Source organism: Aristolochia californica, unplaced genomic scaffold (assembly GCF_029961685.1).
Source record: "Aristolochia californica isolate CCGP_79_NKW_82.1479 unplaced genomic scaffold, dmAriCali1.0.hap1 SCAF_1, whole genome shotgun sequence".
Taxonomy (NCBI): Eukaryota; Viridiplantae; Streptophyta; class Magnoliopsida; order Piperales; family Aristolochiaceae; genus Aristolochia; species Aristolochia californica.
In genome coordinates, this window is record NW_027181770.1 from 55077639 (window position 1) to 55090154 (window position 12516).

Below are 12516 nucleotides of genomic sequence, written 5' to 3' on the forward strand. Positions count from 1 at the left end.
TTTTGTTGGAAATTCAGCTAGAAATTTGCAGCAGTGAGGTTGGTGGCTAGGGTTTCTAGAGGGATGAAGAATGCAACTATTTCTTTTGATTGAACTTCTAGAATATGGGGCGAGGAGGGACCTGTAAAAGAATCAGTGGCATGTATGGAATCATCGATCGAATAAATATAAATAGAACATGGGGTAAATCTAGATTGAGTAATGTGCATAGAATGGTGTAGAGGAAGGAGGAGTTTATGTATGGAGAAGACTTGGTTCCAGAAAGGTGGAAAAATGGAGAGAGGAAGGGGGTTGAGCTTAATGTGTTTTTATGAAAGGAAAGTTATGTTCATTAAATTGAGTATGGTTGGTGATGTACATCCGAGAGGTGAGGGGATTAAGGCAGCGAAAACCTTTATAAGAGGGATTGTAGCCCAAAAAAATACAGAAAATACCGTATGGTGAAAATTTATTAAACAGATAATCACGTAAGCAAGGATAAACATGACAACTAAAAGAATGAAAATTTTATAGTTTGGAAATGAACCATATAAAAGTTTAAATGATGATTTACCTCCAAAAAGTGATGTAGGCAAACGGTTGATGATGTAAGATGTTGTGCTGAAAGCTTCAACCTAGAAATGAGAAAGAGATGGGAGTGAAAAAAAAGTGTCAGACCAGTCTTAGTCACATGACGATGTTTGCATTCAATACGTCCATTTTGGGCAGGTGTGAAAGTTGATGACGAATGCCAAAGGTATGAAAATGAGTTTGGAAGCATGTGCTAGTAAATTTGCCCTGCTCTCACTTTGGAAAATTTTAATCCGGGTCGAATTTAGATTATTCGCAAGTTTTTGAAATTGTGTAAACATATCATAAAAATCGGATTTAAATATCAAAGGATAAAACCAAGTGAAACGTGAAAAATCATCAATGAAGATAGCATAATAAACAAATCCTAAATGGGATTTGACATGTGAAGGCCCCTATATGTCACAATGAATAAGATCTAACACATGAGATAAGGCATATGATGATTTTTTCGCGAGTTGACATGAACTACATAATGATGGAGAGGGCAATAGAGATGTCTTTGTTTATGTAAAAAAAAAATAACAGAATAATTTACATGTCCAAGGCGAGTATGCCATAAAGAATAAGAAGCATGTAAAGATTTATTTTTAAGGACAGAAATAAAGGCAAGGTTGCCATGATCTGGCACATGTAAGTCTCCATCTTTCTTATCGATTGCCACTACCATTCCTTTGAGATGTTTCTGAACAGTGAAAAGATTATTAGTAAATTTAACGGATAAAAAAAAATTAGAAGTTAATTTACAGATGGAGAAAAGATTTTTGGTAAGATAAGGAACAACTAAAACATATAATAACTGAATATTTGGTGTAGGAGCGAGAATTCCAGTGTGTGAGATAGGTAAGGAATTACCATTCCTCACAATTATAAAGTCCTTACCCCTGTACAGAGGAGAGGGATCCAGGATGGATGATTTATATGAGCAAAAGCTCCAGTGTCATACCATGTAAAATTGGGTCCAATGTCTATTATGGTGGCATATGGTATACATATCAGAATGTTGTACTACGACCCTTACAAAGTTTTATCTTTTGATTTTTGTCTCTCTTCTTTCTTTGTCTTTCTTTGAATTGCTTACCCACCTTTGCTCAACAACTCTATCCAATATTAAACACAACTTCGAAGGAAGATGTCAGATGTCGAAAAGAGACCTGGCATTGTTCAGTCGATACGTGGGAATTCTGAAAGCAGTAGCAGCAGATTCCTGATAAGCCGTGCTGGAGAGGAGGATATAACTAATTAATTGCAGTAACCAAGTAGCAGATGGACATGAAAGATGTCCTTTCTTTTTACGGTAAACTTTTTAATTCAGAAGCTACGACCAAAGCAGTGATGACACAATGTGTTATACCTAATCACACTCGGTAAAGTTGAAAAGTTCATAGGTTTGCCCACCCATTGCGTCTGCAACGGATTTGAACTCGGTGGCCGCGTATATAAATATCTCTCATGTCAAATCAATAGAATATAGTAGTCACCCACACGTAACAAAGTGAATTTGAACTTGAGAGAGCACTATCCTGGGAACAACGTGGACCGTTAAACCTCATTTCCCTTTTTAAATTCTGGTTTTTTGTTCAAATTTAAAGTTTCTGGGTTTCGTGAAGAAGCGTAAGAGTTGCAGGCAGAGCTTTTGATGAACCAGGCGTGGCTCCAGCGAGGAATGTGTTAACTTGACTAATTAAGCATTCATCATGAGGTAAGTTGATGTTGCGTACTCGTTCAAAAAGTCTGTAGATGAAAAGAGCAATCCAATCGAAGCCAGTTTAAAGTGAAAAAGCTACAAATGGAAGGAGAATCATAAGGCAAAGCTTTTCTTTCTGGTTTTTTTTTTTTTTTCTAACTTGAAACGGTATAAAGATTAATGGAACGAAGGGAACAAATAAAGAAACGGCAACAAAAAGACTAATAATGTTTCTTTATCTCTCCCGAAAAGAGACAAACAGAATTTTTTTTAGTTTAAGCTGACAACACGAGATCAAATAATCGAATAGTCTAATGGTAAGGAGCTTCCGTTGGTGAATGAATACCTCAGCGCAACAGAAGATGAGCAAGAAGAAGAATATGGGATAAGTCGGACCCTGTTGCAGAATGTTAGCGTGCATGATCTTTACCTCCGACTAGTGGGTGAATGATCTTCCATGACCAGAAAGATCAGTCAGGATTTCTCTTTGTGAGCTATTGATCAGACACCTGAGACTCGTCTTTTTCACCTGATCAGACCTTTTCGAGGCATATATAGAACCTTTTACTGTGCACCACTGAGAAATAATCGCATAAGATCAAGTTGATGTGGTTCTCACTATAATGCTTCTCGTTCATATTCCTCAAATCATCGAAACCAGATGAGAAGGAAGACTAGGGAATATGGTCAGTGGGAAATTTATTCTACATTCTTTTACGACAGTCTACAGAAACTTTAAAAAAAAACGAAGAACATACAATGACGAAAAAACTAAAAAAAAAAATCGATTAGCTCCTGCAAGACGGGTGGAATAATAGCTGGATCACATTCCATGCTCAAAGGGTTTGATAAAGATGTGAAACACTCTCATGGTGAGAATCCGCTTCATGGAATCGTATGCACCCACCGAGCTTTTTCCGTCTCTGGAATTGTCTTCACTCAATCCTCCCTCTTCCCAAGTATATATACGGGTGACATATCATCGAACAATTTGCACGCATTGTTACTGGTCGGGTTGCCAGAGCGAGTAGGGAAGAAGATGATCGAATGGGGGGATGTTTACAAGGTAGTGGTGGCTATGACACCACTGTACGTAGCGCTAGGCTTGGGCTACGGCTCCGTTAAATGGTGGAACATTTTCACCCCTGAACAGTGCACGGCCATTAACCGCCTGGTTTCCTTCTTCACCCTCCCACTCTTCACTTTCGAGTTCGCAGCGAACACAGACCCGTTTAAGATGAATTATCGATTCGTTGCTGCTGACGCAATCTCCAAGGTTGTCATTGTAGCAGTATTGGTAGCATGGACCAAGTGTAGCGGCAAAGGGAGCTATAGCTGGAGCATAACCAACTTCTGCCTCTCAACCCTAACCAACAGTTTGGTCGTCGGCGTGCCGTTGCTGAAGGCCATGTATGGACCCATAGGTCAGGACCTTGTGGTTCAGTCATCAGTCGTGCAGGCTATCGTCTGGCTCACAATTCTTTTGTTCGTGTTGGAGCTGCGGCAAGCTCGCAGCGATATCGGTAGCGGGACGACGAGTGAGCCTTCAAAGGATTTGGAAGGCAATCCAACTGCTGTGGTCGCCGGAAGACCTTCCGTATGGACTGTAACCAAGCTTGTGTGGATGAAGCTTGCGCTTAATCCCAATTCCTACGCCAGTATCGTTGGAGTTGCATGGGCATTTATCTCTAACAGGTGAGCAGACAAAATCTACGAAGTTCCTTTCGTTTATCGTTGGAGTTGTTCTTGATTGATTGTAGTGGGTGGACGTGTGAATAGGTGGCATTTTGCGATGCCAAGCATCATCGACGGATCCATACTGGTTATGTCACGAGCAGGCACCGGCATGGCAATGTTCAGCATGGGTAAACAGAACACACCAGTTTTTATCTTTTTCCTGTTAACGAGAGCCGTTTTTACCTTACACGGTGTCGTATAATCGTTTGTGCAGGGTTGTTCATGGCACTGCAAGAAAAGCTCGTCGCTTGCGGGCCAAGCTTGACTTTGATCGGCATGGTGCTTCGATTTATTGCAGGGCCTGCGGCGATGGCAATCGGTTCAATCGCCGTCGGCCTCCATGGAGCAGTGTTGCGGATTGCTATCATTCAGGTCGATCATTCTTTAATAATGCTCTCAAATAGACTCATCGACTGTGTTCAGCCAAGGCATAAATTCTTTTATTCCTCACATTAGTAATTTGCTCAATCCCTTGCACTTTTCATTTTAGCCCTCTACTAATTACTATTTATAAAGTATGGGATTAAGAGTTACTTTCGATTTTTTTTAGACATTAACAAAAATAGTCATCGTAAATTACACACGGACGAAAAACCATTTAGTGTGTCTGATCATGATCGGACGATTGAGATAGCCTTTTTAGCATGTTTCGCACCAAATGACAGCCCTATATGTAGCAGTTATTATTATTTGTCGTCATTTTTGTTCTATCATCATCATCATCATCATCATCATTATCTTTAAAAATCACAGAATTTTGATTAACTCGATGCATTTGCAGGCGGCTCTACCCCAATCGATCACCTCCTTTATCTACGCTAGAGAGTATGGCTTGCATGCAGATGTCCTTAGTACTGCGTAAGTTTGCGTTAAAGCTTCGACAAACTTTACTCGATAAGAAATAAGAAAAGAAGAAGTTATATATAAGATTTTGTTATAAGATGTTTTTGAGTCATCAATGATACCACTTTTGCTCCATTTTATACTCTTGAATTATTTCTAAGACATGTCTTTTAAACTTTGGAAGCCAATTTATGGTGGGTTCTCGAGTTTATTCTTATGGTTCCAAAGCACACCTATTTCCTATTGTAAATTTGAGAGAAAAAAAAAGACTAATTTATGTACTGAAATTTGCAGGGTGATATTCGGCATGCTGGTTTCCTTGCCTGTGTTGATTGGATACTACTGGGCTCTTGGCTTCCTCAGCTAATCTATATGCTTTGCTTTGAACAGCTGAGAATGAGATGATTTCTTGCTTAGCCCTGACTTCCCAACAATGGATTTTTTGTCACCTTGTTTCTTGAAGCTAACTCAAGAAACTAAGATAAGAACTTATCTATTTCAATGAGAAGTGTTATTTTAAAGAACTTGTGAGTCTGTATAGAATGATTCATCAATCATGGGACATACCGACTCTTTTACTCATTTTATAGACCCATTATGAAAAAATATAAGATAACGCTTGGGGTGCACTGTGTACGTGAAAAATGAGTGCAAGTGAATTTACTCCATGAGAACAGTGAATTTACTTTCACTCATCATTTCAATCGATGATCGACGCTGAGACTAAACTAATTCAGTTGGATTTTAATGGAAATAGTCATATTATTTTATTAATAATTTTTTTAATATTATATTAAATTACTAATTTAAGAGTGATAATTAAGATATCGTAAAAGTTAGAATTTGATCAAGTATCTAGAGTAAATAATTTTGTTTAAGTATTCTATCTTTATAATTAATTAAATTAATATATATTTTTAATTTTTAATTATTGTCTTTGTTGAATTTAAGACCCTTTTCTTAGAACCTCGAACAAGAAGAAAAAAGGAGGAGAGGGGAGAGAAAATGAAATAAAAGAGCAAAGAGAGAGAATTCGAGGAGAGATATTCTTCTATGAATTGTGAGAAGATGAGAGCATGATTGAAAACCCTTCAACCAAGACCCCTATTATAATTTTTCCATTACATATTTAGGAAAACTGTTTAATTAATTAGAATCCCTAATTACATCAATCAAGGAAGATTATACAATCTTCTACCTCGTGTGATGACACTTCACTTGGACCTGTGGGCATGGTGGGCTTGGTCCCCACCTTCTAACACTCCCTCTCAAGCCGGGAAAGGGAGGGGATGAGGGGAGGAAACATAGTAGATGCCCAAGTTGCTGCAAATGGTTGACAATATTTTATGAGTGATTGGTTTGGTGAGAATGTCTGAAACTTGTCCTTGTGAAGAGATATGATAATATGCTGGCTTGGAATTTCTCTCGTATAAAGTGGTAATTCACCTCAATGTGTTTTGTTCTTTCATGGAATACCAAATTTGAGGTGATATGCATTGCCACTTGATTATCACAATATAGATCTTTAAGAGTTTTTTTATAGAATCCTAGTTCAATAAGAAGAGACTTTATCCATAGAAACTCATTCATTGTGTGTGCCATAGGCCTGTATTTTGCTTCTGCACTAAACATTACAATTACATTCTGTTTCTTGCTTTTCCATGTAACAAAATTTCCTCCAACCATTGTACAACATCCTGAAGTAGATTTTGTGTCATCCGGGGATCCGACCTAATTTGCATATGAGAACCCTTCTATGTTGAAGTGACCATGGTTCTTATTGAAAAACCCTCTTCCTGTAACTCGTTTCAAGTATTGCAACATTCTTTTTAGTGCTTGTCAATGATTAAGTTCTGGTTTGTGCATGTATTAACTCACCACACTTACTGCATAAGATATATCTGACTTTGTTATAGAGAGATTAGATAAATTTGCCCATAGATCTTTGATATTTTCCGATAACCACATCTTCTCCAATGCCTGCATATAATTTTGTATTTGAATCCAGAGGAGTTTTTACTGGTCTACACCCCATTATTCCTATCTCCTCCAGTAGATCAAGGACATACTTATTTTGAGATAGTATAATCCCATGTTTGGATTGTAGTACTTCAATACCTAGAAAGTATTTAAGTAGTAAAAGATCTTTTGTCTTGAACTCTTCACATATCTTTTCCTTCGTTTTCTGAATGCCCTCGAGATCATTGTCAGGTAAGACAATATCATCAACACAGATGACCAAATATACTTTCCCTTTAAGGGTGTTTTTTAAAAAAAAAGAGTGATCAACGAAACATCTGTGAAATCAAGTCCGTATCAATGCGTGACTAAAATTATCAAACGATGCATGAGGAGACTTTTTCAAACCATAGAGGGATTTCTTCAATCGACATACCGACTCCCCCTCAACCATAACTCTAGGTGGTTGTTGCATATAAATCTCTTCCTTTAGGTCCCCTTTAAGGAAAATATTCTTCACATCAAGTTGATAGACTGGCCAGGAAGAAATAGCAGCAAGGGATAATAAGATACGTACCGAATTCAATTGTTTTCACAGGAGAAAATTTTTCCTCATAATCGATCCCATAGCATTGAGTGTAGCCTTTGGCAATGAGGCGGGCCTTAATGCAAGCAACTGACTCATCCAGATTATGTTTAATCATATAGACCCACTTATAGTCGATTGGTTTCTTGACTTAAGGAAGAGGAACTAGATCCCATATCTGATTTTTATAGAGTGCCTGTATTTCTTCTTCCACCCTGGGTATCTCAAAGCCTCCTGATGTGATAGTGGGATAGAGATAGAGGAGGTAGACGCAAGAAATTGACAACACGAAGAAGATAAACGATGGTGAGACATAAAATTGGATATAGGGTGAGAAGTAGAAGGCCTAATGCAAGTTATTGGTTATTTATTTAAGGTGATAGACCGAGTATCATATTGTGAATCCAAAAAGAACAGGTGAAGATAGAATTACCTCGATGGCATCTATAAACTCCGTAGGTGTGTGGTGTCAGCCAGTGCTTTAGGGGGTTGAATAGTTTCCGCAACACGAGGCACAACTAGCCGAGGAAAGGCTGGTATAGAGGAGAGACTTGGAGGGGCATTTTATAAGTAGTATGAAAAGTCTTCGAAAAAGGTAGCATCCCTAGACACAAGTAACCTTTGGAGAGTAGAATTGTAGCAAACATAACTCTTCTACGTGTGAGTGTCCTAAGAAGATACATTTGACAGATTTTGGATCAAGTTTACTACGATGTGGTGAGGTAACATGGACAAAACATGTATACTCGAAAACCTTCAAGGGAAGCGAAAAAGGATCGCCATGTAGAAACAATAATGAATATGGTGATTTACGATTGAGAACAAAAAAGAGTAGCCTATTTATAAAAAAAAATGCAGTAAGGATGACATGTGGCCAATAAAAGTATAGTTGTGAGTTACCTCAAGAAGATGACGGTGCTTTCGTTCTACTCTACACCATTCTATTGAGAGGTGTAGGCACAAAATGTCTGATGGATAATGTCATTTTCTTGACAAAAGGAGTCAAGGTCACTAGATTTATATTCTTTGGCATTATCAGACCGAAATACTTATTTTCTGATCGAATTGAGTGACCGCCATAGAATGAAAGGATTTAAAGATTGATGATATTTCAGATTGCTCTTTAAAAAGAAATAACTATGTGGTACAAGTAAAATCATCAATGAAAGTAATAAAAGATTTAACTCAGGAAATGTTTGAGACACTCAAGGGTCCCCAAACATCTGTGTGAATCAACAAAGAAGGAACAATACCTTTATGTTCAAGCCGAGGAGAGTATGTTGTCCGCTGGTGTTTGCTCAGTTAACATACTTCACAATTTAAATTTGATATATTTTTAAAAGTGGGAAAAAAAAGATGGAGAGATTTGGCAGATGGATGTTCTAACCGATTGTGCCATAGACTCGCCTTGGTGTGCTTGGTTGAGACGACATTTATTTGAGGCATATCTAGGTAGTAAAGCCCCCCTTGTTCACGACCTCCACAAATCACTTGCTTTGTTGTAAGATTCTAAAACACACAGGAAGTGGGTGAGAAGGTGATCGGGCAATTAAAATGTTGAGTAAGCTGACTAACAAATAAAAGGTTTAAGGGAAAGGTAAGAACAAAAATGATATCTATGAGTGGAAGTGATGGCGTAATAGAGGTGGATCCTTTCCCATGAACTTTAGTATGGGATCCATCAGCTATAGTAACAAATTTATCCGAGAGACAAGGAGAGACAAAGTGAAGTACACTTTAGTTACCTATGAGATGCTCGGAGGCCCTTGAATCAATTATCCAGGATGATAAAGATGAAGTCGCAGAGAACTGTCAAACACCTAGCCAATACAACCTAAAAGATTAGTCGTTTAAGTGCGGAAAACCAACCTAATCAAGAGAGGTAGACCAGAACCACTTCTGACACCCACCCCGCCCCTTACCGCTCCCTGCGAGATAAGGGGGCGAGACGTGCCGAACCTGGCTCTGATACTATGTCAAGAGGCTGGCCAATACAACCTAAAAGACTAGTCGTTTAAGTGCGGAAAGCCAACCTAATCAAGAGAGGTGGACCGGAACCACCTCTGACTTTGCAAGAGATTCAACCAGCGATTTTAGCAGTCAACAAGCGGATATGAAGGCATCTGGTCCTATCCTTGCCTCTGTCATGGCCACATCCTCTGTCGCCTATTCCTCTTTGTGCGATCGCCCATCCACAGATCTGCCATCCAAGATTATTGATTCTGCCAAGGGGAAGCTGACAGGATCTAGTTCCAGAAGAGGCTTTGAAAAGGAGAAGTTTGCGCCGACGTTCGATGGCTTGAGATTTATCGAAACGCTGGTAATGGCGCATAGATAATAGGGTATATGAATAAGGGTTAACGCTCTGATACCATGTCAAATACCTAACCAATACAACCCAAAAGACTAGTTTGTTAAGTGCGGAAAACCAAGTACTTAACCCATCAGTGGTGGACGAAACCTCCTAGCTCTGACAAGAGCATACCTAAAGCGGTGGTGGTGGTAGCAATAGTGGAGGAGAGACCATCAGAGTTTTTTTTTTTTTTTTTTTGAATAAATCATACTCATCATTGGTAAGGGTCTTCTTTTCTGTTGGTTGAGTAGACTTGTCCTCCTTTGTACCACTTGCTAAGGCTTGATTAGCCTCGTGTCATGGATTTTCCAACACTAATCGATAGTGTGGCCATATCTCCTATAGTGGGTGCATTCATTGCCTTATGTTCTAGAGGAACTATTCCTTCCACCTCTTCCTCAACTCCTCTATAATTTCTTTCAAGGCCTCGACTTCAGTTGGTTAATGTGTCCCTATTACTTGAGTACATAGTTGATGAGACTTCAGTAGAAAAAGGAGAAGAAGAGTTTGGAATACGGAGTAATGTGACACATATATCATCAAAAGTGGGAATAGCAGAGGCGCTAAAGAGTTAATTTTGGCAATCTTGAGATACGACTTAATATTTGCTAGACAAATAGCAATGGCTAAGGCTTCCTTCTGTTTGTCTTGGATAGAGACATCGATGGAGTTAGGTTGAACTAACTTTCATTCTTGAAGAAAGCCTCTAAATCAAGCTAGGTACTCATGGATATTTTCTCCTCGTATAGTATTCAACATACTTAGAAGAATATCATAAGGTCTTAGTAAATTATCAAACCTAGAGTACAATTTAGTACATGTTTCCCAAATTTGCTTAGCTGTGTCTAGATGAACAACATTGTTGGAGACAAGCTCTTCCATGTTGTTGATAAACCAACTAATCACCAAAGTGTCATTTAATAACCACTTAGCATAAACAACATCTTCTTCAACAATAGGTGGCCGAAGTTTGGTTAGGTAACCCAGTAGGTCTTTTGTAATAAGAAATCGTCGAACCGATATGGACCAACTCATGTAATTGGATATCCCTTGCAAGGGTATGGTGGTAATATTGAGATACCACTCTTACAACCCATGCTTTCTTCTGGCATAAGAGACAATACAAGGGTAATAGTTTACTCAAATGTGAAGTATCCTAAGTAAGAGGCTTGTAAAACCAATAGAAGCAAAGACTAACTTGGGTATATGGGAGATGAACCCAAACTTAACCAGCCTTTTAGGCAAAGAGGGAACACACTTAGGCAAGAAAACTTGCTGCCCAAAAATTACTGAAAACAAACCAGAAGATTAGTACATTTGGTTCCAAGTATGGCTATTGGCAGTGTTCATGCATATAATGCTTAAAAACATCTTTTCATCTTATTAATCTACTTGGACCATTATCTTTTATTATCTATGTCAAGCTAGGGGGTCATGTTGTCTGGTTTTGCCTATACGAAGCAATTCTAAAAATTCGTTTCTTATACTAAGCTTGGTTTGTGTATGCTTATGCATTTTCTACACCATAGGCAAAAGACATCCTAAAAGGTCTACTATGTTTTTCATTTTCCTATTTAGTTGCTAAGATTGGGGAACCTACGAGTTTCAAAATTCTAGGTTTTATTATGGATTCAAAATTATACTTCTAGCATTTGCATTTGCATAGAGAAAAATAATCAATGTTTCTTCCTCTAGCTACCCGATTCTTCCCTTAATGTTCAACCGTGAGAGAAATTATATGGGACACTCTTTCTAGAAAAAAAAAGATTTCAACGATTCTTTTTCATTTAGAAACTAGTCTCAAATATCTTTCCAACGATATATAATTTACTATATGAAAATATGTTAAAAGAGTTAAAAATCCAATGAATAACATGAATTGGGGAAAAAAGATTACAAGAAAAACAAGAAACTCATCTTTTTTGTTTCTTCTTCTTCCTCCATTTATTCTTCTATCTTCTTTTCCTTTTCTATCTCATATCATTGCACGCTTTGATACCATATTGAAATTTAGGATTCCATGATTTATACTCACAGTATAAAAAGATTAATGGGTGAGAAGAAGAAAAAGAGTTGTGGAGATTAGATTTTAGGAGTAGAAGAGAGAGTGACAAATTAGGAGAAAATAGGAGGAAAAATAAAGTAATGGACTTAGTCCAAACCCTCCCCTTAAGCTAAAAATACCAATATTATAATTATGCCCTCCACCATAGTAAAAGTTAAAAATAGACAAGAAATATAAACAAATTACATCAATGACACCGTAATTACATTATATCTTCCAATAATATACATTGATAAACATAGTTTTACAAGATTTCATGTCCTAAAGCTCCAATGCTTTTGAGTGCCTTAGGATTGAAATTTAGCTAACTATACTCTTACATTACTGAAGTTTTTAAGATTTTTTTAAGTAACTTGACTCTAGATCTTCAAGTCTTCAAACTTCTCATAGATACTTATTCAAGATAACTTGAGATTAAACATAGGTAACTTGTTAGTCTTGTTTACTTAGTCCTATCTTTATTCTATATGTCTAAGGGCAGAGATATAATTTTATAAAAGCTCTACACTATAAGTAATAAAAAAGGGGAAGCTTGAGACAATTGGGCCCTAAGCTCTCTCTCTCTCTCTCTCTCTCTCTCTCTCTCTCTCTCTCTCTCTCACTCGTTACTTCTAGTTTTACCTTCCTTTTCATCACACATTCTAAGATGATAAACCCTAGAATCTAATAGTTTGGTGGGAAAGAGGGATATGGGATGGGAAGGCCATTGTTATGAA

The 12516-nt window shown here is 37.8% G+C and overlaps 1 protein-coding gene across 1 annotated transcript; it reads left to right on the plus strand.

Moving 5' to 3' along the window:
- The first annotated feature begins 3210 nt into the window (after positions 1 to 3210).
- Positions 3211 to 5262, plus strand: LOC137961331 (auxin efflux carrier component 5). Its single transcript, XM_068808380.1, has 5 exons — positions 3211 to 3952; positions 4037 to 4122; positions 4209 to 4366; positions 4776 to 4852; positions 5132 to 5262. The coding sequence occupies exons 1-5, from the start codon at positions 3297 to 3299 to the stop codon at positions 5202 to 5204; spliced, it is 1050 nt and encodes a 349-aa protein (XP_068664481.1). The 5' UTR covers positions 3211 to 3296; the 3' UTR covers positions 5205 to 5262.
- The last annotated feature ends 7254 nt before the right edge of the window (positions 5263 to 12516 follow it).